Source organism: Vulpes lagopus, chromosome 2 (assembly GCF_018345385.1).
Source record: "Vulpes lagopus strain Blue_001 chromosome 2, ASM1834538v1, whole genome shotgun sequence".
Lineage (NCBI taxonomy): Eukaryota > Metazoa > Chordata > Mammalia > Carnivora > Canidae > Vulpes > Vulpes lagopus.
In genome coordinates this window covers 172,211,824-172,239,497 of record NC_054825.1, presented here as the reverse complement: position 1 = coordinate 172,239,497, position 27,674 = coordinate 172,211,824, and the positions used below count along the sequence as shown (strand labels likewise).

Sequence of the window (27,674 nt, the reverse complement as noted above, 5' to 3'; positions counted from 1 at the left end):
CTGTTCATGAAAGATACTGGTCTGCAGCTTTCTTTTTTTGTAATGTTTTATCTGGTTTTGGGGTTAGGGTAATATAAAGACCTCAGAATGATATAGGAAGTAATACTTCTGCTTTTATTTTCTGAAAGACATTGTAGAGAATTGACACAATTTCTTCCTCAATTGTGTGATAGAATTAACCGGTGAATCCATCTAGGCCTGGTGCTTTCTGTTTTGGAAGGTTATGAATTATTGACTCAGTTTCATTTATACGTCTACACCTATTCAGATAGTCTTCTTCATCTTTTTTTTAAAGATTTTATTCATTTATTCATAGAGACACACACACACAGAGAGAAGGGCAGAGACACAGACAGAGAGAGAAGCAGGCTCCACGCACGGAGCCCGACACGGGACTCGATCCCAGTCTCCAGGTTCATACCCCGGGATGTAGGCGGCGCTAAAGCGCCGCGCCACCAGGGCTATCCAGTCTTCTTCATCTTGTATGAGTTTTGGGATATTATATCTTTCAAAGAATAATTCCATTTCATTTAAGTTATCAAATGTATGGGCATGTTTATGGTATTTTTAATTAACTTTTAATATCTATACAATGTAATGCTGTCCCCTCTTTCATTTCTTATACTAGTAATTCATGTCTTCTGTATTTTTCTTAGTTAGCCTAACTAAAGGCTTATTTGTTTTATTGATGTTTTAAAAATATCATTTAGTTTTCTGTATTGATTTCCTGTTTTCAACTTCATTGATTTTTGCTCTCTTATTATTTATTTTTTCTGCTTCCTTTGGATTTTTTCTTTTTCTAGTTTCTTAAGGTGGAACTTAGATTTTTGGTTTCAGGTCTTTCTCCTTTTCTAATATATACATAATTGCTATAAATTTCCCTCTGAGCACTGCTTTTGCTTCATCCCATAAATTTTTATAGTCTGTGTTTTCATTTTCACTTAGTTAAAATGTTTTTAAATTTCTCTTGAAAGTTCTTCTTTGACCTATCTATTAGAAATCTGTTGTTCAATCTTCTTATATTTTGGAATTTTCTAATTATCTTTCTGTTGATTTCTAGCTTAATACTATTATTATTTGAGAGTAGATATTATATGATTTCTATTCTTTTAAGTGTTAGGGTATATTTTATGCTCCAGAATGTGGTCTATCTTGGTGAACGTTCCATGTCAGATTGAACAGAATGTCATATTTTTTAATAATGAGAACCCAGGAGTCCCTTGTCAGATTGACAAGTATGACTTTTTGCCTATCCTACAAGTGACAAAACTATGGTACATTTGTAGCAAATTATAACTTACTACTAATCTCAATAAGAGAAAAGCACAAAAACCTCATTAAGATCTAGCCAGAATATAAAAAAAATTCATAGTATAGGAACTGCAGTAATAACTAGACAGAAGTACTCAACCTTATAATATTATAAAAATAAATATTTGAAATATAAATGAGAACTTCCCGTTTTACTTCTTACATTGGCAAAGATAAAGAAATTTGGTATTAATTATGCCAGCCATAGTGTGCGGAAGAATATTCTCACACCATCCTGGTGGGTAGAATGAATTGGTAGGTATTGCCTCAATAGAGGTCAGTTGGACATTTCTTTCCAACTTTAAAATCCATGTAGTGTTGGCCAGCACTTCCAATTCTAGGATTTTATCCTGGTGATGTCAGACAAACACACAATGATATTATTCATGGAAACATTGCTTGTATAATTATAGCAAAAGCTTAGAAGCAATGTTAATTTTCATTAATGCAAAAATGCAGTTTTCACAGGGTAGAACATTGTTAGCTGGGGAGTGTCTCATAGTCTTCCATCTGCCTACTGATCCCATGTGGACAAATTTTTCTTTATGCTTACTTAGCACCTGTTGTCCTACACTTTGCATTTTATATTTATATGGGAATCTTCTCTTGCCACTATGCTAAAGCTTTTTTTTTCCTCTTTCTTGATTTCTTGTGTAACTTTTTGCTCTTTTACACCCTGGCATTGATATAACACATCCTTTACTACCTTAGAATACAGGTCCACAGAAAAGGCTGAAAGAAAGAATTTCTCTCTTGAAGCAAGTCAGCAAAGACTAGAGGAAGAATCTGCTTCTCCAAATGTGAACACACTATGTAAAACTTGAAGGAACACCAAAAAATCAAGGAAACATGGCACTACCAGGGGAACATGATAATTTCACAATGATTGACCCTAAAGAAATAAAGATATGCAATTTACCCAATAAAAAATTCAATAATCATTGTTTTAGGAGGCTCGGTGAGAAGAAAATACAGTAAGATAATTCAATGACATCAGAAAACCAATGTACTAACAAAGTTTAACAAGGAGATAGAAATCATGAAAAGAAACACAAAATATGGAGCTGAAAAATACAGTGAATGAAATGAAAAATTGCAATAGGATGCATGAACAGCAGACTTAACCCAGCAGAAGAATGAATCTGTGAAGTCATAGACAAGTCATTTGACATTATCCAGTCAGGAAAAAGTGAAGGAGAGAAAAAAAGAATGAAGAAGTGAAGAAAATGTAAGACCAGAAACCATAAAACTATTAGAAGAAAACATAGGGAGACAGCTTTTTGACATTCGTCTGGGCAATGAATTTGGATATGACATGAAGAGCATAGGCAACAAAAGCAAAAATAAACAGGTAGGACTACATTAAACAAAAAAGTTTCTGCCTAGCAATGGAAACAGTAAACAAAATGAAAAAGCAATGCATGGAATGAGAGAAAATATTTGTAAACCATATATCCAAAACCGTAAATATCTAAAATTATAAGGATTTATATAACTCAATAGCAAACACACACACACACACACACACACACACACACACCCTGATTTATAAATGGGGAAAGGACCTGAATAGACATTTTTCCAAAAAAGATATATTAATGGCCAGCTGGTATAAAAAGTGCTTAACATCACTAATCACTAGAGAAAGCTGAAGACTGCAAGGAGATATCACCTCGTACCTGTTAAGATGGCTTTTACCAAAAAGACAATAGCTAATCATTGGTGAGGAAGTGGAGAAAAGAAACATTTGTAGACTGTTGGTTGAAATATAAAGTGGCACAGCCACTGTGGGATACAGTATGGAGATTTCTCAAGAAATTAAAAATTGAATTACTATGTGACTCAGCAGTCCTACCTCTGAGTATATATCCTAAGAAATCAAAATCAGTATCATGAAGAGATATCTGCACTACCATGTTCATTTTTATTGCAGCATTATTGCCAATAGCCAAGATATGGAAACAATCTAAGTGTCCACTGATGGATGAATGGATAAAATAGACGTGAGCTATCTTTATAGATAGATAGACAGGGACATATATAGTGCAATATTATTCACCCATGAGAAGGAAGGAAATCCTGCCATTTGCAAAAACATTGATATATCTAGAAGACATAGAGAAAAGCAAATACTGTAACGATCTCACTTATGTGTGAGATCTAAAAAAAAAGTCCAATTCACAGAAGCAGAATAATATGGAGGTTACTAAGGACTGGGTTGGAGGAGATAGAGATATGTTTGTCAGAGGGTAGAGGCCTTTGGTTATATATGAATAAACTCTGGGTATCTAATGTACATCATGGTGATTATAGTTAATTATACTATGTTATGTACTTGAAATTTGCTGAAAGGGTAGACCTTGGAGTGTCTGGTTGGTTCAGTTGCTTAAGAGTTTGCCTTTGACTCAGGTCATGATCCTAGGGTCCTGGGATTGAGCCCCACCTTGGGCTCCCTGCTCAGCAGGGAGTCTGCTTCTCATTCTCCCTTTGCCCCTCCCCCTTGCTTGTGTTCTCTCCCTGTCTCTCTCTCTCTCTCAAATAAATAAATAAATAAAATCTTAAGAGTGACTCTAGTAGAGAGTTCATTCTCAGTATTGCGAAATTTGTTACATTTTTAATTTTGTTTCTTCATTTCAAGGCACTATTGAGCAGGGCATCCTGTTTCTATTTTCTGGTACCTTTCATGTGACCTACTTTCTGATTGTTGAAAATGTTAGGATCTTTATATTCTTTTTTAAAAATATTTTATTTATTTATTCATAGAGACACACACACACAGAGGCAGAGACATAGGCAGAGGGAGAAGCAGGCTCCATGCAGGGAGCCCGATGTGGGACTCAATTTTGGCACTTGATCCCAGGACTCTGGGATCATGCCCTGAGCCAAAGGCAGATAGATGCTCAACCTCTGAGCCACCCAGGTGTCCCTATATTCTTGTTATTCTAAAATTTTATCCTCTTATACCTTTCCCAGAGCTTACCAATTATTTATAACTTGATTTTTCAGGGGAGAAGGGGAAGCAAGAGAGTACTTCCCTTTACTGAAAATATACTATATATCAGTTAGGTTTTTAAATAGATATTCTTCTTAATTGGATTTAGTATATTTTAAAACCAGAATGGATCTTGGAATTCTCTCATTCTGTACAGGAGTTTTTATCTGCAGAAATTGGGTTGTGTGAGGCCTGCTCATTGATTAACACTAACTCTAATCTTCACCCTTATCACAGGTATTGAGCCCAACCTGTTTGTGTTCCATTTCACTCCTTTCCTCTAAAACTCTCCTTTACTTCTCTTTTTATGTTTCACATCTCTTCTACCTTGAAGTCATTTATTTTCATTATACAAGTATAACACAGGGTTTTTGTTTCAGGGATTTGTGATATTCAGGGATGTGTCTATAGACTTTTCTGAGGAAGAGTGGGAATGCCTGGATTCAACTCAAAGGAATTTGTACAAATACGTAATGTTGGAGAATTATAGCAACCTGGTCTCAGTCGGTAAGTATACCTTTCTCCAAAAAGTCTACAGCCCTCCTGAATATTTGCTTCCCCTGAGAAGAATTTCTCAACTTCTTTCATATATCCTATGTGTTTCTTTTCCCTATTCCTAAAGAAATGAGCTTTGTAGAGTTGGGAATGTATGGCGTCATTGGGCCTACCGCCAAAGCTCTACCTTTTCTTTTTTTGTGTGGCCCTTCCAATAGTGACATCATCTTTTATTTGCTGATCACAGGATAGGATTTGAGTCCTGAAACAGCTACAACATAAAAAGTCTCCTTTGTTCTCTTATGAGTAGGAATTTGCATTCCCAAGCCAGATGTGATCTCTTTATTGGAGCAAGGGAAGGAGCCTTGGAGTGTTTTTGGCGGTGAGCTGACAAGGGGCCTGTACCTAGGTAAGTGATTGAGGATTATGTAAGGGAAGAGGAATGTAGGGTATAAACCAGATGCTCAGTGAGGAGACCACATCTTTGAGATGCTTGGAGGAAAATCCCCTCAAACACCCACAACTATTAAGAAAAGTAATCCTCATCATCATGAACTTCCAAATGCCCACACTTTCACCTTCAACTTAATACTATCTATGCTTCTTTTCTCTTATTTTCTGTCTATTCCTAGTAATTTTAATGAGAAACATCTACCTTTTTTCTTAGAAACATCTACTTTTATGTGAGATCTAATTCCCATTAGTTCACTCTTTCTTGCCTTTTGGTCTATACATATGTCACTCCTTTAAACATTTTGGTATTAGATACATTCCATTTTTTAATCAATTTTATTCATGTATTCATTCTTTCAGCCAACATTTCCTTATATTCTGTGTTGTGGAGAATATTTTTCTAGGAGACATAGACATTATAAAATATATCAACTATGAAAAAATTTATAGCATAGGGATTGAGGAAAATAGGTGATGGGGATTAAGGAGTGCACTTGCTGTGATGAATACAGGTATTATATGGAAGTGTTGAATCACCATATTATACACCTGAAATTAATATATACTGCACGTTGCACATTAACTAACTGGAATTTAAATCTAAAACTTTAAAAAATCCACAAATATCTTTCAAAATGTAGAATTAATTGCAATTGTAGAATTGATTGCTGTTCAAATGCCACAACCAGGAAAAATAACTAAAGATTGAAAGGTGGAAAAGCTTCACAGAGCTATAATAGTTGGAGCCCTGGGAGTGATTGCAGTCACCTTGGTAGAGAGTTTTGGGTATAAAGGTTATGTGCTTGCAATGGGATAGCAGAGGTTGTAGACAAGACAAAATTGAGCTGAGGGAGGAGGATCAAACAATTGCATGATGCATGCAATCAGCATAAAATAGAGTGGGAGAGAGGGAAAAGGTCATAAACATGGATGATTCAGGGTAAAGGGCACAGTAAGTACAAAAGTCCTGAAGCAGGCAGGCTCATTGTGTATGAGGAGCACCAAGGTGGCCAGTATGGGGGAATGAGTAAACAAAGAGGAGAGGAGTTTGATCTGTGATCAGAGAGGTATGAGCACATAGAAAGAGTCAGTTTATGATGACCTTGTAAATTGTGATTAAACTTCCTGAGTGAGATGGAAATAAGTAGAAGATTTTAAGCAGAGCTGTGATGTGATTAGGCTTTTTATTTTTCAAAAATATTATTTTTCCTATTTACAGAAGAGGAAACTGAGACACAAAGACTTGAAGTAACTTGTCCAAGGCCAACAACTAGTAAGTGTTGGAGATAAGGTTTAAAAGCAAATTGTACATGTCTTAGCTCAAAAGCTATTTTGCCTCTCCAAGTCAAATCAAAGGGGAAGTATAGTAAACATACTTTCATCTTAAATGCTCGTGAACAGATAGAAGTTAACTTTTTAAATTCAATTTTTAAAGTGAGTTTTTACATCCCATAAATAGCTAACTATAGCACACATATTACATGTATTTATATATACAAATACACATTAGATGTATATAAATGCATCATGGATTTTCTCTAAAACACTTTGTCATATGCCTTCCTTTCTTTTTTTTTTAAAAAATATTTTATTTATTTATTCATGAGAGACACAGAGAGAGAAAGAAAGAGAGAGAGAGAGAGAGCCAGAGATAGACAGAGGGAGAAGTAGGCTCCATGCAGGCCTGATGTGGGACTCAATCCCACGACTCCAGGATCACGCCCTGGGCCAAAGGCAGGCGCTAAACCACTGAGCAACCCAGGGGTCCCTGCCTTCCTTTCTTAATAAGCTTTTAGATATATCAATATTATAATATAAATATATTTGCATAATGAAGTTGTCTTCCATATTCTTACAATTTCAATTTCTAATTGAAACTTCCTGGGATGCTTGGGTGCCTCAGCAGTTGAGTGCCTGCCTTCGGCCCAGGGAGTGATCCTGGGGTCCTGGGATCTAGTCCTGAATTGGGCTCCCTGCATGGAGCCTGCTTCTCTCTTAGCTTCTCCCTCTGCCTGTGTCTCTGCCTCTCTCTCTGTGTCTCTCATGAATAAATAAATAAAATCTTTAAAAAAATAAACTTCCTTTCTTCTATACATTCTTTTGTAAATAAATTTTTCACTTTTTTTATGATTGATTTTTTAAAAGAAGACTATTTTGAAATCTTTTCCAGCAAGGTATATAATACATATGTCCAATTTTATTGCATCATGTTCAGAAATGTGTACCTTTTATTTTTTATTTATTTATTTATTTTTTAAGATTTATTTATTCATTCAGAGAGAGCGAAGAGAGAGGCAGAGAGACAGGCAGAGAGAGAAGCAGGCTCCATGCAGGAAGCCCGATGTGGGACTCGATCCTGGGTCTCCAGGATCACACCCCGGGCTGCAGGCGGCGCTAAACCGCTGCGCCACCGGGGCTGCCCGAAATGTGTACCTTTTAAAAAATAAATTATTCTATGCTGTTTTCATCTTGGAATAAAGAACAATATCTTGCATATTTTTTGTTGTTTTTCAAAATAAGAATATTTTCAATAGTGAAAGTCAATTTGTCCTGTAATATTTTACATTCAGGATTTATCTAATTGCAGCCCCATGAGTAGAGTCACATTAAGCAATTTCATCTGATCTGATACTTAATTAGGATTGTGTACTTCATTTGTGTGTGTGTGTGTGTGTGTACTTCATTTTAAAAAAGATTTATTTATTTATTTCTGAGAGAGAGTGAGAGAGCACACACTAATGGGAAAGGCAGGAGAGGAAGAGAGAACTTCAAGCAGACTCTACTCTGAGCATGGAGCCCAATGCGGGGCTCATCTCATGACCCTGAGAACATAACCTGAGTCCAAACCAGGAGTCAATTGCTTAGCCAAGTATGCCATCCAGGTGCCCCTAGGGTTGTGCACTTCTTAATTCATGATATCAAAATGCAAAGTCAAGTTTTTTCATTATACTAATGGTAATTTTGATCAGGTGGTTGGAGATGACTACCAGATCTTTCCATTAGAAAGATACATTTTCCCACTTATCATTACTAAATAATCCGTGTAGTAATACTTGGAGACCGTGTAATTGTACTCTAGAAATTTTTCACCCAAAGTGTTTGTTATTCATTTTTTCTTATTCAAAACAATTATTAAATTGAGCTTATAAAAAAAGTGAAGTTCTACTTATATCACTTTATTTCTGCATTTATTAATTGGCCTTGCTTTGTTAAAGAAAAAAAAAAGCTTTTCCTCTCCATTTTTGTTGAGAAACACTACAGATTTGTTGATTCTTTTAAAAATCAATATTTTATAACCCATGGTAATCAATCTTTTTTTATGATTAAACTATCATTCATGGTTAGCCATTGAAAGCCCATTTCAGGTGGCTTCTGCATCCTTTTTCAGGGATGCATGAGTCTTTAATGACCTTCTGTTTTCTGGCACAAAAATATGTTCCAGTCTCATATTATTCTTTCCCCCAACTTGGAATTAACCAGCTCATTAAGAAGCCTTAGTTTCTTTTAATAATGAATGGTTTTCATTGATTAATATCAGTGGTCACTGGGCTCATTACTACTGGATTATCATTGCTTTTCTATCCATTAAGTGCAAAGAGACAGGGAACATATTTTTAAAAAATATTTTATTTATTTATTCATGATATTCACACAGAGAGAGACAGAGAGGCAGAGACACAGGCAGAGGGAGAAGCAGGCTCCATGCAGGGAGCCCGATGTGGGATTCGATCCCGGGTCTCCAGGATCGCGTCCCGGGCCAAAGGCAGGCGCCAAACCGCTGCGCCACCCAGGGATCCTAGGGAACATATTTTTTATAACTGAATCATACTAATAACTCTAATTGAAATCTGAAAGACAAGATTCTCACTTTTCTGCATTTCAGTTTTGTAACTTTTTCTTGAACGGTAGAAACTCTATTTCCCACAGTGTGAGTACATTTATTCAAGTCTTCTGTCCCAAATTCCACAGAATAGTTTCAAAATTAGAATAACAGCGCAACTACTGACTGAAAAACCTACCTGAAGTCATGTTCAAGATTCATTACAGTTTTCTTTCCCTTTTTCCATTAGGATGTGCTACACTAAGGATTTCCAGTCAGAGTACCCTTTGTAAAGTTGCTAAATTAAGTATTTTTTTGTGCATTTTCAACTTAATATACCACTTAACTATTGCATTTAGATTTTTTTAGTTTATAATTGGAATATATAAAACATTTACATGTTTCAAAAATCATTATAAAAATATATGTAAAGAAGTTATGTGGGCAGCCTGGGTGGCTCAGTGGTTTAGTGCTGCCTTCAGCCCAGGGCATGATCCTAGGGACCCGGGATCAAGTCCCACGTTGGGTTCCCTGCATGGAGCCTGCTTCTCCCTCTGCCTGTGTCTCTGCCTCTCTCTCTCTCTGTCTCTCATGAATAAATAAATAAAATCTTTAATAAAAAAGAAGTTATGTTTACATTCCTATCTACTTCATTTACTGCTACACTCATTCTAGGTAACTTCCGGGGGGGAGGTTGGGGGTAGTCTGATTAATCCTTTCTGCCTTTTTCTCCCAGAAATAGAGCATGTTCACATTTACATTCCCAATTCCCCTTCTGTCTTTTACCTGGGATATTATTCTCTCTGCACTCTTCTTTGCTGTCCTGGTTTTTGTTTTTGAGAGAAAGAGAAAGAGAGAGCAAGTGGTGGGAGGGCAGAGAGGGAGAGAGAGAGAATCTTAAGCAGACTCCACTCAGCATGGAGCCCGATGCTGATCTCACAAACCTAAAATCATGACCTGAGCCAAAATTAAGAGTCAGACACTCAACTGACTGAGCCATCCAGGTGCCCTGACCTGCTTTTCTTTTGATAATTATTAACAAGTTATTGTAGAAATATTTCCATATAGATATGGTGGCAAAAATAAAAAAGATATATAAAATTAACTTATTAATAATTCCAATAATTAATGAATTATAGCAAAAATCAACATATAACACCCAGAAGGATAAGTTAATTTAATTCTAATAATAATAACTCTACTATTAATTCCAGTACTTAGTAGAGTTTCCATTCAGTCACAAAATTTATAAATATTTTCAGTTTTGTTTCTTGCTTTCCTATGCTTTTAACTTTGATACTCCTTTCTAGTCTTATCACGGTGGCTACACACCTTTCTGGAAGTGTTTAATAGAAATAGCACTACTGTATGTTTTCATCTTTTTTCATGATTTTTATGGGCATCGCTTTTTCTTCTTTTTAAAAGAACTTATTTATTTTTGTTTTTTTAAAGATTTTATTTATTCATGAGAGAGAGAGAGAGAGAGAGAGAGAGGCAGAGACACAGAGAGAGAGAGAGAGAGAGAGAGGCAGAGACACAGGCAGAGGGAGAAGCAGGCTCCATGCAGGGAACCCAATGTGGAACTCAATCCCGGGACTCCAGGATCATGCCCTGGGCCAAAAGCAGGCACTAAACTGTTGAGCCACCTAGGGATTACCCCAACATTTTAAATTTTGGAATAATTTTATATTTGCCAAAAAGTTGCAAAAATAGTATAGAGAGTTCCCCATATCTCTCACCTAATATCAATTTCCCCTATATTTCTGTGGTATATTTGAATTTACCCCATCCCCATTGTTTTCATTCCCTCCAATATAGTATACCTTTCATAAACTTCATGATTTTTCCTTTCTTTGTTTAGTGTGAGCATCTATGCATGTATCTTCATATATCTCTTTTCTTAGATAAATAGTAGTAGCATACACTATGTTTCTTCCACCTTGTTCTTTTACTTTAAAAAGTCATGAAGATCATTCAATAGGAATATATAATATGTAATATATAATATATATTATAATTATTATATATATTATATATAGTTCTCATATAATATATAATATATATATATTTCTCATTTCCTTAGAAAGTTTCTTAGAACTCTATTGTGAGCATACACTATACTGAGTTCAAGTATTAGTAATTTGGTGGCTATTTGATTCATTATAGTCATTTGCTATTTATTTGATTCATTATAGTCATTTGCTCTTACAAATAGTTCTATAGTACATAAAGACTCCTAACTCTGGGAAATGAACTAGGGGTGGTGGAAGGGGAGGAGGGCGGGTGGTGGGGGAGAATGGGTGACGGGCACTGAGGGGGGCACTTGACGGGATGAGCACTGCGTGTTATTCTGTATGTTGGCAAATTGAACACCAATAAAAATAAATTTATTATTAAAAAAATAGTTCTATAGTGGATAACTTGTGAACCTCTACAGATTCTTTCCAGAAGTATATTTTTGGATTTCTAGAATTGGGATTGCTTGTTCAAGGGATAAAGAATTATATAATTTTGCTAGAAACTGGCAAATATCCCTGTATGGTAATTGTATCATTTTAATTTGCTATACTGAATTGTGAGAGAGGCTACTGAGCTATAAACTTCTAACAGACTAGGTTATCAGACTTTTGAGTTTTTGCCAAAGTATACTTTAAATTTATTCCAAAATTTAAGAATCATTGATTTAATCTTTTTCTGATCACCTTCCCCTGTGCCTTCCCATATGGCTTTCCAGTTTCTATACTTTATCTCTCAAATTGTACCACCATATAAGAACTATAAATCCTATTTTCATTTATAAACATTAATGTCAATGTAATTATGCCTTTTCTAAGTTTTTTGTCTTCTCCCCTGCAAAAAAAAAATGAATGTTTTTATATGTGTTTTCTTTCAGAATATAAATCTAGATGTGAGAACAAGGAATTATCTCTGAGAAAGGATAACTATAAAATAGATTCATCCCAATGGGTTATAATGGAAGAATTTACAAAGCATGGACTTAAACAGGGATCTCAGAAAAGACATTTTAGCCACATCTCTGAACACATGCCCCGTTTCCGTCAGCATACATCTCTTCCTCTACATCAAACATTTAATACCAAAGGGAAATCTTGTGAATGCCAAAAATATAAAAATGCCTATGGACAGGGTTCAAAACCCATTACACAGCAAGAAGGCCATACTGGCAAGAAAGTCTATGACCATAAGGAATATCGGAAGGCCCTTAGTAGAACTTCAAAAGTTAGTTCATATCATTCAATGCATGTTGATATGAGACCCTATGAATGTGAGGAATGTAGGAAGTCTTTGAATAATGGCTCAGACTTTATGCAACACCAGATAATTCTTACTAGGGAGAAATCTAATGAATTTAAGGAAAGCAAGAAGGCCTTTACTAATGCCTCACAGTTTTTTCTACATCATAGCATTCATACAAGTGAGAAGCCCTTTAAATGTAAGGAATGTGTTAGAGAATTTAGTAATGGTACAGCCCTTATTCGTCATCAGAGGATTCATACTGGTGAAAAGCCCTATGAGTGTAATGAATGTGGAAAAGCTTTTAGTACTAGTTCAATTTTTAGAGTACATCAGAGGATTCATACAGGTGAGAAACCCAATGAGTGTAAAGAATGTGGAAAAGCCTTTCGTCATTCCTCATACCTTACCCAACACCAAAGAATTCATACTGGTGAGAAACCTTATAAATGTAAGTACTGTGTTAGGGCATTTAGTAATGTTTCAGCCTTTATTCGGCATCAGAGGATTCACACTGGTGAGAAACCCTATGAATGTAAGGAATGTGGAAGAGCCTTTAGTACTGGCTCAATACTTACAGCACATCAAAGAATTCACTCAGGTGAGAAACCCTATTTATGTAAGGAATGTGGGAAGGCCTTTCGTCAGTCTTCAGACCTTACTCAACATCAGAGAATTCATACTGGTGAGAAACCCTACAAATGTAAGGAATGTGGAAGGGCCTTTCGTCGTTCATCAGAACTTTCTCGACACAAGTTAATTCATGGTGATGAGAAACTGTATGAATGTAAGGAATGTGGAAAGATCTTGAGTAGAGATTCAATACTTATACAACATCAGAAAATTCACACTGGTGAGAAAGCCTGGGAATGTAATGAATGTGGGAGAGTTTTTACTTGTGCAACATACCTGACACGGCATCAGCGAATTCATACTGGTGATAAACCATATACTTGTAACAAATGTGGAAAAGCCTTTCTTCGTTCTTCAGACCTTATTCTGCATCAAAGAATTCATACTGGTGAGAAACCCTATGAGTGTAAGGAATGTGGGAAGGCTTTTGCAAGAGGCTCAAATCTTAATCGCCATCAAAAAGTTCATACTGGGAAGAAATAGTATGAAAGGAAGCTTTGTAAGACCTTTAAGCATTTCTTGCAGTAACATGACATGAAAGATAAACCCTAGAAATGTAATAGGAGAAATTCTAATAATTTATTGGTAAGAAAATATAGAAATACAATTAATATGACAATGCCTTATGTGTTTACAGTTTAACTACCATAAGAATAAAATGAATATTGTAAGACCTCTATTAATAGTTCATTCCTTTTAAATTTTAAAAACTTACTAATCATGAGTGGAGGAAAGTGAAAAATCTCTTGTTGCATTTTCATATTTTAAAATATTTTAAACCCACTTTATTTTTATATAGCTATAAGTAGTTTGGTTTATGCATAGCTAAAATACTATATTATTATACGTTGTATATTAAATTTTTAAATTTATATTCTCACCAAAATTCTTATTCCAGTACAACTTAATCAGTAACGATTTCCTGATGCTATTTATGCACAGTTTTGTGACATTTTATATTTTTAGTGTTATAAGCTTGGATTTAATGACCATCTTTTTATACTCCAACATCCAATTTGGGAGATCTTCAATTGATCTTTTTCATAATAAATTTTTACCTGAATGTCTTTGCATCTATAGCATTTTATTTAAAATATCATTACTGGGACACCTGGGTGGCTCAGCAGTTGAGTGTCTGCCTTTGACTCAGGGCATGATCTCAGAGTTCTGGGATTGTGTCCCACATCAGGCTCCCTGTGAGCAGCCTGCTTTTTCCTCTGCCTGTGTCTCCCTCTCCCTCTCTGTGTCTCTCATGAATAAATAAATAAAATCTTTTTAAGAAAATAAAAATAAAATATCATTACTTTAAGAGGTGCCTGGCTGGCTCAGTCAGTGGAACATGCAACTCTTGATCTCTGGGTTGTGAGTTTGAGTCCCATGTTGGGTGAAGAGATTACTTAAAAATAAAATCTTTAAAAAGTAAAATATCATTAGTTTAAGATATATATTTTGATATTGATAAAGTGATAGAACTATTTGTATATGTAAAAAGAAGTCAATAAAGTTAGCTTTCTTCCCCCAAAGTGGCCATAACTATTGTCAAATTGCTGGAACAAATTCTTTTATAAATTTTTTAAAGCAAGTGTAATCATGTTATTCAAATTGCCTCATAAATTGCCTTTTTAATGACAAGGTGTGTCATATAGGACATTCCGTAATTAAGTGTTTAATAGTTTTAATATATATGACTTACGATTATTTTTACCAAACATCTATGGTCAAATACTCTGACTGACTCCACTTTTTGTATTTATAAGGAATGCCATGTTTAGCATCCTACTTGGCATACTGTATTCACTTGTCTACTTTACATTGTTTTTGAGATAATCCATGTATACCTTTTAACATGTACATATTTTAAACATGACAGATTAAACTGGCTGCCCTTTTGACCATACTGTGTTATGCCATTTTTCTCTCCTCTCTTCCATGTTACTTATCCTTGCAGAATTTTTCCTAATGATTTTGCCCAAATATAACATAGGGACATTTAATTTTTTAAAAAATTATTCATTTCCACTTAAATGTATTTATATTAAAAGCCTATTCCTATATATTATTATTCTTTATGTGAAATAGGCATGGCTATATTCACTAACATCTTGGGTTTGGTAAGGATCAAATGAGTTAATCTACACAAATGCTTATAATTAAGACTTTAACATACTCAGTAAATATAATCCGTTGTTAAAATTATTTTTTTTCTTTTGGCTATTTTATTATTTATAAAGGCTCTTAACTATGGTGTATATTTGATTTAGTATTAGAAATTTAATACTGGAGAAAAATATAAAACCTCTAGTGAATATAGCAAAGCCATCATCATTCATTCCTTCTTGGTATTGAGATGATCTATCCTGAAGGAAAAAAAACCCATAAAATTATAATGAATAATGCCTTTACTCATATCTAATTTTATATGTTGAATTTATGTCAGCATGAAACATTATTGAGAATATTATTGCCCACATTATCTGGCTGATTAAAAATAATACTGGATTGTAGAAATATTTGACTCTTGATCCAATGCATGTTTAAACCAACATTTGGCTAAGGATGAAATTGAATAAACTGTGATTTCTTTGAATATAAAGGACACTAGTATCCTATACAGCAAAACCTGTGGGAGGTGGACAAAATTACTCACAGAACTTGTAACTCTAAGTCCAGACATGTAAAAAAAATTTAAAACATAAATCCAGATACGTATTACAATAATTAATACCTAAAATCTGGTACTGGTGCCACAGGGATATGGATGAAGTTTCCATGTATCTGGGATTCAGACTGCCTTAAGAGTGGGGTTTAGCTTGGCTAGTGCTGTGCTGATGTCTCTGGGGAGGTATGATACAGGTGATTCTGAAAGTTTGGAACAATGTCAAACAAGAATCAACAGCTTCAACTAGGAACTATGGCCACTAATAGGGTTTATTACATTTCTACTGCTGCAAAATAAATTGCCACAATTTTGGCAGCTTAAAGAAACACACTTCTCATCTCAAAGTTTTCATGGGTACATGTGAGGGCATAGCTTAGCTGGGTCCTCTGCTCAGTTTTACAAGGTGGCAGTTGAGGTGTCAGCTGGGGGTGGTGTCTCACCAAAGGCTCAGGATCATCATCCAAATTCACTTGTTTGTTGGCAGAATTAATTTCCTTGAAGCTGTACCAATGGTGGCTTGCTTTTTAAGGACAACATAAGATATTCTTAGTTCTGTCTCTGACATATAGATCTTTTTAAAAGCTCAGATCGTACCCAGTCAGGATAATCTCCCTTTTGATTAACTGTTTAGGGACTTTTGTTTTATCTTCCAAAATCCCTTCACCTTTGTCATATAACTTAATTATATACCATCATTTCTGCCACATTTTATTTGCTTTACAGTCAAATGTGTGTCATTAAGGAGTCATCTTAAAATTCTGCTTTCTGTCTTCTGCCACACAACGTAAAGAAGCATTTCTGGAGAAAGAATAGTTAACAATACAGAACTGGGAGGCAAGAATGAGCTGGCCAGCTTCTTTTTCCTCCTTAAGACTTTCAGTATTTTTTTGAAACTCTACTTAGCAAAGCCTAATAGGAATTGAAAAGCTGGAATACGAGCCTCTAATTCCAAAATCATAAAGCAGTGTATAAAGGTTTTAGGGTTGAAGCACAGAAATAAGATATAATTACTTCAATGGCCTCATTGCTTGTTTTTGAGGCAAGAGGAAAACAACCATCTTTTCATTAATGAAGGTAGGAATACACTACACAAAACAACTTTTGTTACTGGGTACCTCAGTTCTTGTCCCAGATGCACCAAAGAATTGGGAGACCTAAGACCAGAATGGAGAAAGACAGTTTATTGAGTAGATAAGTGTGCATGTGCCTATGCATGATGCAGTCTGTCATAATTAAATTTATTTGTATATTGTTTGAGTTTCTAATGAGCTTTTGCTGTGACCCTAAGGTTACTTAAGAGAAAGTTGCACCTTTTGTGTGCATGCTCAGTTCTTGGACATCCCCTTGTGGTTTTTGAGCCAGCTCTGTGGCTAGGCCTTTCCTGTTTTGTGACCCTTAGAGGTGGCTCTAAAGGTGTGGCTGTTAACTCTGAGGGGTGGCTCTGAGGATGTGGCCAGCATCTGCTTTATCCCTCCTTGCTCATGCATAGCTAACTACCTAACACTTTTAAGTAATTCTTTATCTCAAATCCAATCCTACTTTCATCATCTTTGATATTTTTACCCCTTAGTGTTCATTACATTAACAAGTAGACACATGTAGCTATTTAAAGTCAGATTTAAACTAAAGAAAATTTAAAATTCAATTCCTCTGTTTCATTAGGCACATTTCAAGTGCTCAACAGCTGTTTGTAGCCAGTGGCCATTGTATTGGACAGCATATTATTTGAACATTTCTGTCATTGCAAAAAATTACACTGCACAGTCCTATGATATAAATGATCTTTCAGTTATTGAATTATAGGAGAAAATTTGATGTTCATTGGTTCTGTTGCATACCCTGCAGTGATATCCACAGACAGGGAGAGTTGGCACCAGTTACTTTGTGGCTTCACCTAGATCCAGGAGAAAAAAGTTACATTTTATCACCCTTTTACACATTAAACTATGATGAGAGAGAGACCAAACTGAAGTTGCCTTGGTAGAAAATTAACATAGAGAAGTCAATGAATTCATGTACAAATATTCTTTTTTTTAATGTACAAATATTCTTTAAAAATAGATGATCCAATAGAAAAAAAATGCTTTTATAGTCACCCCCCCAAAAAAAGAGCTGATAGCTCAAGAAATTAAACGAAATAGAAATGTCCGCAATCATTATAGAAAAATAAATAAAAATTTTCCAAAGTGATCAGAAAATGAAAAAATAAAAGGATGTGGTGGGATTGCAGTTCTGACATCATTAAGAGTCCATCATTCCTTAGGTTATAAATGTGATGCAATCCCAAAATCCCAGGAATTTTTTAAACATGAGCTCATTCTAAAGTCTATATGGGAAAATAAAGAAATCAAAATAACCAGTAAAATTCTGAAGAAGAGGAATTGCATAATTAGAACTATCAGATATTAAGATATATTATAACTCTATAATAATTAGGTGTAGCTCTAGCAAAAATATAATGAACCACTAGAACTACTTAAAAGTCCAGCTACAGATCCAAACACATAGGAAAAATAGTATATGATAATGAAGGCATTTTGGATCATTTAAGACCCTTTGAATTGTTATAAATCTTGAAAAGTTGGATGTATTATTTCATATGTATGTATTACTCATAGATTTTTCAACAAATGTTTTTAGTAGTCATATGGCAAAGATAGGACAACTTTGTATCCATATTTATTCAAACAGTCTGAAAGCATCACTCCATAGTTTACTCAAAAATAAAAAGAGAAAATATAGCTTTAAGTAGATAGGACTGTTGACTACAGTCTTAAGGAAATAAATTAACATCAGAAATGGGAAAAAGTGACATCAAGTGGCCCTTGATATGATACATTAAGAAAGACACAATATCACCTATGGATTATTCTTGTCTAAGATATTTAACCTGACATTCAACAAGGGGAAATAATTTTCTTAAGTGTGTAGAACATTCTGGGAGAGAAAATCAGTGTGGATACCAAAAGTATGAACTTTGAGGTACAAGAGAGCTGTGAACTGTTCTAGATCAAAGCAGACTAATGAAATATGCCAACTAAGTGGAGTACATGATATCTGTGTCTTGGATTTTATAAGAAACTTTAAAATCATTGTTGGGGGTCACCTGGCTGGCTCAGTCAGAAGAGCATGCAACTCTTAATCTCAGGATTATGAGTTCAAGCCCCACATTGGGTGCAAAGATCACTTAAAATAAAATTTAAAATAATCATTAGGTTAATTGGGAGAAATTTGAATATGTACATATATTAGATTAATATTGTGTGATTGACTTAAATTTCCCAAGGGTATTTATTGTGATTATTTTACAGAGTGTTTACACTCTGTACAAATACACTACAGGACATGTTACACTACAGGACATGTTTAAAATATAGACATATCTGTAAAACATAGATCGAAAAATTAATGGCCTTATCTAATTGAGTAGCCACATGGGAGAGAGAAAAAAATTGGATCCTTAATGGGTAGCTCAAAGCAAAATAAAATGCAAGTGAATCAAAGCTGTAGATTAAGAATTGAAACCAAAAAATCCTAGATAAATCCATAGAAGAAAATAATGTGAAATTAACTCAAAACCATGAAGCCATTGAAGTAAAATATATTTGTGTATTTTGCATACAAAACTATGCAAACACAATGTCTTGAGACACTATTGAAATATATAAATCCCAAGTTGAGAAATATTTTATTTTTATTTTTAATTTTTATTTATTTATTTATGATAGTCACACAGAGAGAGAGAGAGGCAGAGACACAGGCAGAGGGAGAAGCAGGCTCCATGCACCGGGAGCCCGACGTGGGATTCGATCCCGGGTCTCCAGGATCGCGCCCTGGGCCAAAGGCAGGCGCCAAACCGCTGCGCCACCCAGGGATCCCCCAAGTTGGGAAAAATTTTAAATAGAAAACTGTCTATATAACTTAATAACAAAAGTAGGTAATACAAATCATTAAGAGAAAATACAAACAGTGATCTAAAAGAAAATAGGTGAGTATGAAAAAGATATATCACAGCAGAAAAGCTGCAAAGGAATTGTTATTCCTTCGAAATAAATTTTTTTATCTCCTTTCCCAATAAGGTATATGTAATTTAGAGATGTAGCTTTCACTCATCAGATTGACACTATAAGTGTGGTATCTAATATCTTAGCCACAGACTGGGAAAACGGGGATCTACACATATTGCTGTTGGACAGCTAAATTGCCATAACCTAAAGGAGGGCAGTAGTAAATACCTACCAAGACTTAAAGTGCAGGTACCTATTTCTCCAAAATTTATAAAACAGATGTCCTGAGACATATCCACAGAAAAGAGAACATAATTTATGGCATTAGTGTAGTAGCAAAAGGAGGAGGAAGGGTCAATTATAGTAATATATTGGTTAAATAATCATACATCTATTCAATGGACAATACATAGCAAATTAAAAGAAAAGGGATGTATATTAATATGAAGTTAGAAATATTTTAGGTGTGTATAACAAGTTAATATTTTTGTTAAAGTCTATCATTTATCTATTTATATGAATTTAGTCATATAAACTACACACATACTGTGGTGGGAGGGTGGTGAACACACTGTTTGCTTGGAGAATATTGGCTATCTGGGAGATAAGGGTGCAAAGTGTTCAGTTTTCTCCTTCCATCATTTATCTTTTATTTACCATATGCAAAAATTAGTCATCCATGGAAAAATTTTTAAATCATTAAAAAAAAAATCAATCTTGAGTCGTAATTCGTTTCTACTTCCTAGTTGTCACTAAACTTTTTTGTTCTTTTTTTCTTTTTAAGATTTTTATTTATTTATTTATTCATGATAGACACAGAGAGAGAGAGAGAGAGACAGAGAGACAGAGAGGCAGAGACACAGGAAGAGGGAGAAGCAGGCTCCATGCCGGGAGCCCGACGTGGGACTCGATCCCAGCACTCCAAGGTCGCGCCCTGGGCCAAAGGCAGGCGCTAAACTGCTGAGCCACCCAGGGATCCCCCACTAAACTTTTTTGACTTTGGTTTCCAAAGTCTGTTGAACAGAGTTATGATTGCCCAGATGGGATGGAGACAGCCAAGGGAATTGGTAGCTTTCTGTCACTCAGGCAGTGGTCATTAAGTAACATTAACTTCGGAATAGCAACGGTACCCCGGAGAACACCGACCCATCCTACAGCGCGGCTTCCCCAAGGCGGGCGGGCAGTCAGCCCCAGGCACAGGCGGTGAGATCCAACGTGGTGATGTCACACGTGCAGCGAGCTCAAAGGATTCTGGAGATTGTAGTTCAGGCCTCGTGGACTCCTCCACGCCGCGCAGGCGCAGATGCAATTTGGTAAAGTGGCGTCAGTTTTGTCTTCGGACATGGTACCTTTACCTGTGGAGTCCGTGGATCTCCAATCCCTTCTTCTCACCGGGGCGCCGGATTTCTTGGGGCTGGAAGGCTCATAGACCCGAATGGGCATAAGCATACCCCTACGACTGGAGCCCCCGTATCCATCCGGTAAGCTTGTGCGTTTGTCGCCGCGGAGTCAGCAAGTTGGGCGCAGTTATCAGGGGGCGGGCTGCGCCTTAACATCTGGAGGTTGATTTACGGGCGGGGGCAACCGGGACTGACTAGCTGTGTTCCGGGAGCCACCGCCTTCTTGAGGACAGACGCATTCCCGGGTCTTTGATATGGGGCCTGAATTGGGGAGCGTCTCCGGCTCAGGGTCTTTACTGAGGCGGAATTTTCCGCTGTAGGTCTAGGCTCCGGGAATCCTGCTCCCCAGATGTAGCGAGGACAGAGGAATGCTCAGAACTAAGGTGGTGCGGGGTTCGGGCATTTGCGTCCGCATCTCCAGAGCCGCCAGCTGCCCAGAGGCCATTCTGCTGCAGCTGGAGCCAAGGACTCGGGCGGAATCTGTCCATTCTTCCTCCCTTCCCCGTCGGTGTATCTGTGTGAATGGGAGAGAGTGGACAGTGGGGAAGGAGGCTAGAGGACTGCCCTTTGGACCTGGTTGTTCTGGAACTGAGGCCAGCGTTACCCTGCTAGCCCTGCAGTGTCAGGATTCTGCTCTTTTCCAGAAGGGGGCCCTGAGGAAGACTGGGCGTCGTGCAAGGCCAAAAGCCATGACCCATGAGGTGATGCTTCCTTTCTGCTTCCTGAAACATAATGATCATTTGCTTTCTTTATCCTTACCTTTCCTGGGTAGGAGCATCTCTTTCAGGACCTCCTGACCGTTTCCTTCCATCCCATCTACTCAGCTGTGTTGCCTACCTGCCCTCTCTGAATAGCCACAAGTGTTCACGACTTTTTTCTATAAATCGTTATCTTTTTTCCACCTGGGGTCAGGAATGTTGATTGAGCAGAAGTGCACAGGGAGGAAAATGAGGATATTCTTTGCTAAACTTGTTTTACCTGGACTATGATGTGATGAGGTCAAATTGAGCACTGGAGTAGGAGGTCCCATCTGGAAAATCATGATCATCTCCATAGACAGTCTAGTCAGACAAAATGGGAGTTGGTGTTGTTCAGTCTTCATTTGCCCTCAATCTCTTTGTGAATCTTCATCAGTTTCCAACAGATTTCGGCAACTCGGGAACCAGGAACATTCATTACAGTTTAGTGATGCCTGATTACAGGTTGAATTATACCTCAGTTTAAGAACCTTTATTGTTAGATCCCAGACAGACAGACCTTTAAAGCCTCAGTTGTTTAAGAACCTTTTTAGTTAGATCCCAGACAGACAGACCTTTAAGGTCTGATTAATGCTAAACACCAAAATGAGAAGAAAGATTAAGTCAGCTGTCTTTAGTATTTATACTGGTATTTCCAATTATTCACATTTTACTATTTGTGGAGGAATCAAGTGTAGTCATTACTCCTTGGTTTCCTTGTGTGTTGGAGTGGGAAATTAGCTTTTCCCCCACCAGGGTTATTTTTTAAATATTTTATTTATTTATTCATGAGAGATACAGAGACATAGGCAGAGGGAGAAGTAGACTCCCTGCGGGGATCCTGATGCGGGATTCAATCCCAGGACCCCAGGATCACGACCTGAGCCAAAGGCAGAGACTCAACCACTGACCCACCCAGGCTGCCCCCAAGATTATAAGATTTTGAGCTATTAAAACGTTTATGGACTAAGGAACCTATGAAAAAGTCTATAAGAATTTTTTTTAAAAGTAAAACCAACTATGGGTGAGGGACATTAAGGAGGGCATGTGACGTGATGAACGCTGGGTGTTATATGCAAGTGGTAAATTATTGAACACTACATCTGGAACTGATGATGTACTATATGTTGACTAATTGAATTTAATTTTTTAAAAAGGTGAATCAACTACAAGAGGAGTTAAATAGAGCAGTCAGAAGAAAGGGCTAAAGATGGGCAAGTGGAAAGCCCATGTCTTAGTTCATTTCAGCTACTATAGCAGAATACGAGGGATTTGGTGACTTCTAAACACAAATTTATTTCTCAGAATTCCAGAGGCTAGAAAGTTCAGGAACAAGGCGTACTTCCTCATGGTTGGTTATCTCGCTGTATCCTCATAGGACAGAAAGGGGGATCTCTCTGGGGTCTCTTTCATAAGGGTGCTAATACTATTAATGAGAGTTCTGCCTGTATGACCTAATCACCCCCACCCCAATACTGTCACCTGAGGGGTTAGTATTTCAATATATGGGGTACGTGGGTGGCTCAGTCATTTGAGCATCTGCCTTTGGCTCAGGTCATGATCTGGGGTCTTGAGATTTAGCCCTGCATTGGGCTCCCTGCTCAGTGGAGAGTCTGCCCCTCCCCCTGCTTGTGCTCTCTCTCTCTCTCTCTTTCTCTCGCTGTCTCTCAAATAAATAAAATCTTTTTAAAAAACAGAATTTCAATATATAAATTTGGGGGGAAGGATATAAACATTCAGTACATTGCATCCCTCACAGAGATATAATAGCTGGAACATTTGGAGTGACTGCAGTCAGCTCTGTAGAGAGTACTGAGGATAAGGGCAAGTGCCTGAAATCCCAAGGCACTAACATACAGTAGAAAGTATGATCTATGCAGTTATCCGGGAAGAGGGAATTTCAGGCAAAAGGCATAGTAGATGCATAGTCTATGAGGTAGGAACAGAATTATTATGATTGAAGAACAGCAAGGTGGCCAGTGTGGCTCAGACAGAGTGAAGGAAGTACATCTGAAATGTACTCAGAGCTATGGACTTGGGAGTGGGTCAGATTATGTAATGACTTTTAAATTAAGATGATGATTTTATTCTGATTAAAATGGAACATATATAATAAGATTTTAATTACTGACTTATACTTTTAAAAAATTATCTTGGGGCATCTTAGTGACTCAGTTGGTTAAGCGTCTGCCTTTGGCTCAGGTCATGATCCCAGGGTCCTTGGGTTGAGACTCAAATCAGGCTCTCTGCTCAGCAGGGATTGGAGGTGCAAGGTGGGAGCAAAGAGACCAAAAGAGGGGGTTTTTCCAGTGTCTAGATGAGTGATGTATTAACAGTGTATGTGATGAAAAGTGATTAGATAAAGCCATAAACTTGACTAATACTTTGGTTGGTGTTTGTGTATGAGAGAAAGAGAAGAGTTGAGAATGATTCCCAAATTTTCTGGCTTGACCAGTTGAAATATTGAGTTAACATTTTTGGAAAATAAAACAAAACAAAACATTTTTGGGGATATGGATTACTAAGTAAAGATAGGGTTTAAATTCAAGAGTTCAGTTTTGGATGTGTTGTGAGGTGATTGTTAGCCATCCAAATGTAAAAGTCAGTGGGGTTGTTCAGATTTAGGTTTCTGGTTTTTTAAATGGAGTGAGGACTAGAAAGAAAATAGGAAATTCATGAGGCACCCCATTTATCCTACTCCTAACAATTCATTCCAAAGAAAAGCAGGCAAAATTTCAAGAGATAAATGCAATTTAACTTTGTTTCTTATTTATGTCTGTTGATTTTTCTTATTAATTTTTAGAATACTTCCACAATTTGTTCTTTCCCTGTAGATAATAATATTGTCAGGGGCACCTGGGTGACTCAGTCAGTTAAGCATCTGACTTTTGATTTCTGCCTAGGTCATGATCCCAGGGTCATGAGATTGAGCCCTCTGCCAGGCTCTCTGCTCAGCGTGGAGTCTGCTTGAGGATTCTCTCTCTCCCTCTCCCTCTGTCACACTCTCTCCCTCTCTTAAAAAAATATGCTATATTTATATAGTATAGTATATAATATTTATGTATATATATATGTATATATGTGTATATATATATATATATATATATATAGTCAGTTTTTTCATGCTTTCCAATGGTTAACCTTTCTTTCTTTTTCTTTTCTTTCTTTTTTTTTGGGGGGGTGGGGGGTACTGTCAAGTCTTACTTCAGTGTTTGTAATTTCCAGTAAATGTTGAAAAAAGGTGGGGACAGTAGGTACATCCATCTTTTTTACTGATTTTTTAGAGCACAATTTTAACATTTCATATCATGTGTGTTTTGGTCTTAGGTATCTGTAAATTGTTCTAATTAAAGTAAGAACAATCTATTTTATTCATAGCTTGTTGAGGGTTATATGATTAGATGTTCAGTTTTGTCAAATTATTTTTCCTGTGTTCAGAAATCTTTTTTCCCTCTTTAATTTGTTGATAGTGAATTTTCTAATGCAATCTTATGTTCTTAGAATAAAATTAACATGGTCATGATGGTTTATTTTATATGACACTACAGGATAGAGTTTGCTAATGTTTTTTTTTTCAGATTTTACATGTCTATTTGATAGATTGGCCTATAATTTTCTTTCCTCATACAGTTTTTGGTTCTTTTTTGTTCAAAGGCTTTATTAGTCTCATTAAATGAGTATAAGAGTGTTGCTTCATATGGATATACTGTACACACACATATATATGTATATACTTGTAGAAAATAATTTCAGTGAAAAGGTACAAGAATCAGAGAACCCCTATATATCCTTTATCTAGATTCAGCAGTTTTACAATTTTTAATATTTTGCCACATTTGTCATTCTTTCTCTCCCTCTCCCCCATCCCTGTCTCTATCTCCACATCCACATATACTCATACATACCATTTTTTTTTCTTGAACCATCTAACAATAGGTTGCAAACATCATGGCCTTTTAGTCCTTAATACTTCTTTGTGTACTTCCAAGGAACAAGAATATTCTCTTACATTATTACAACATCACTAGTAAAATTTAAGAAATGTAACATTGGTAAAATATTTTTATTTGACCATCATATTCCAGTTGTATCAATTGTCCCAAAAAGGTCTTTAGGGTATTTTCTCCCCATTTAGTACAGGATTCAGTCTGTTTTGACTTTGCATTTTATTGGCCTGTCTCTTTAATTTTCTCTTAAGTTCCAAACGTCTATTAGATTTTTCATTGTTTATAATTACATTATCATTTTTTGAAGAAAAAAGTCCACTTTCTTTTTTTTTAATAGAATACTCTTTATTTAGCTTTTTTTTTTTTGTGTGTGTGTGTGTGTTATCTTGTGGTTAAGTTCAAGTTATTCTTCTCCTGCTAGGATACCAAATATGTGATATTTTGTTTTTCTCAGGACATTATATCTAAAAGCATGTGATTTGCTTCTGGCCCTCATTGAAGATGTTAATTTTGATTACCTGGCCCAAATATTTTCCACTTTCCTTGTTGTATAGTTTTAATTTTTTTCTGCAACTAATCAGTCATCTGTGGGGAGGCACCATGTTGATATTGTATTCCTCATCAAATGCATCCCACCCCCAATAGATTTAACATCATTAATGATTCCTTCTCACACCAGTCTTAGCTATGAGGGTTGCACAATAATCATTTCTCAGGTCACGTGGGTGACTCAGTGGTTGAGCATCTGTCCTGGGATCCTGGGATTGAGTCCATTGAGCTCCTGGCAGGGACCCTGCTTCTCCCTCTGCCTATGTCTCTGCCTCTCTCTTTGTGTCTCTCATTAATAAATAAATAAATAAAATCTTTAAAAAAATAGTCGTTTCTCAGTTCTAGCACTTCCTCTGTATTTCTCAGTCTGTATTCTACTTTTTGGAAGTGTCTTCACTATTTGTCTATCTAATTTATTTTGGTTTCTATTTCTCATTGATATGGCCTCATGGATTTGTTTGCCAAGGTTATAATTAATTAATTATTTTAGTGCTTAAACCATCTAAGGGTTGGCAAGTCAGAGCCAAAGCTAGCTCTAGGTCTTTCTGACATGCAGACATAATTTTTAAGTACTCGCTTACTTTTTGGTACAAAAAGATGCTCAGAGATCTTTTTCCTTTTTAAAAACCTTTTCAAATATTTTTGGGAAATGTATTGTGTTTATTTTTCAGGGTTGTGAAAGAGAATCTTTTCTATGCTTCTTTCCTAGCTTCCATTGATTTGCTGGCAATCTTTGTCTTTTCCTGCATCATGCTGACCTTGCCTTCATCTTTAGATGTTCTCTGTGTGTATGTTTCCAAATTCCCTTTTCAAGAACACTAGTCATATTATATTAGGGGCTCATCCTACTCCAGTATGATCTCATCTTAATTTAACTAATTTCTACATAAGGCCACATTCTGAAGTAGAGGGGCTGCTGGTGGCAGTGGTAAGGACATCAATAGATGAATTTGTAGTGAACGCTATTCATCCATAACATTTTCATACATATAAAAATTTCAAAACCAAATTGCATAGTCTGAGTAATAATACAGTGAAGATCTATCTTACTACTATGTATTTTAAGAAATAGAACATTGCAAGTACCTTCAAGGCCCCTTATGTGCCCAATTACACTGTTGTTTCTTCACTATAGGGTTTGAAATAAGATTAGCTATAGTATACATCTTGGTATCTAGTCATGCAAGTTCTCACATCCTTGCTTTTTGTTAGAACTATGAGTTATGATCCACTGGTGATAAACAGGTAGACTTATAAGTTTTAAAATGATCACCAATATGGGGTACCTGAGTGGCTCAGTCAGTTAAACATCTTTCTTTGGCTCAGGTCATGATCTCAGGGTCCTGGGATTAAGCCCCATGTGAGGCTCCCTGCTCAGCAGGAAGTCAACTTCTCCCTCTGCCCCTTCCCCTGCTC

At 36.3% G+C, this 27,674-nt stretch overlaps 2 protein-coding genes across 2 annotated transcripts in view; both read left to right on the top strand.

Annotated features, from left to right (window-relative positions):
• Window positions 1–14,135, top strand: part of LOC121479219 (zinc finger protein 850-like) — a 46,985-nt gene extending 32,850 nt beyond the window's left edge. Inside the window, exons 4-9 of the mRNA XM_041734687.1 lie at window positions 2,023–2,111; window positions 2,540–2,662; window positions 4,684–4,810; window positions 5,109–5,207; window positions 6,471–6,524; window positions 11,965–14,135. Of these exons, the coding sequence (XP_041590621.1) occupies window positions 2,023–2,111; window positions 2,540–2,662; window positions 4,684–4,810; window positions 5,109–5,207; window positions 6,471–6,524; window positions 11,965–13,442 (1,970 nt within the window). The 3' untranslated portion in view covers window positions 13,443–14,135. The remainder of the gene's footprint in view (window positions 1–2,022; window positions 2,112–2,539; window positions 2,663–4,683; window positions 4,811–5,108; window positions 5,208–6,470; window positions 6,525–11,964) is intronic.
• A 6,448-nt stretch (window positions 14,136–20,583) lies between these two features.
• Window positions 20,584–27,674, top strand: part of LOC121485463 (zinc finger protein 345-like) — a 51,484-nt gene continuing 44,393 nt past the window's right edge. The window contains exon 1 of the mRNA XM_041745870.1: window positions 20,584–21,106. The gene's annotated coding sequence lies outside the window, so the exon portion shown is untranslated. The remainder of the gene's footprint in view (window positions 21,107–27,674) is intronic.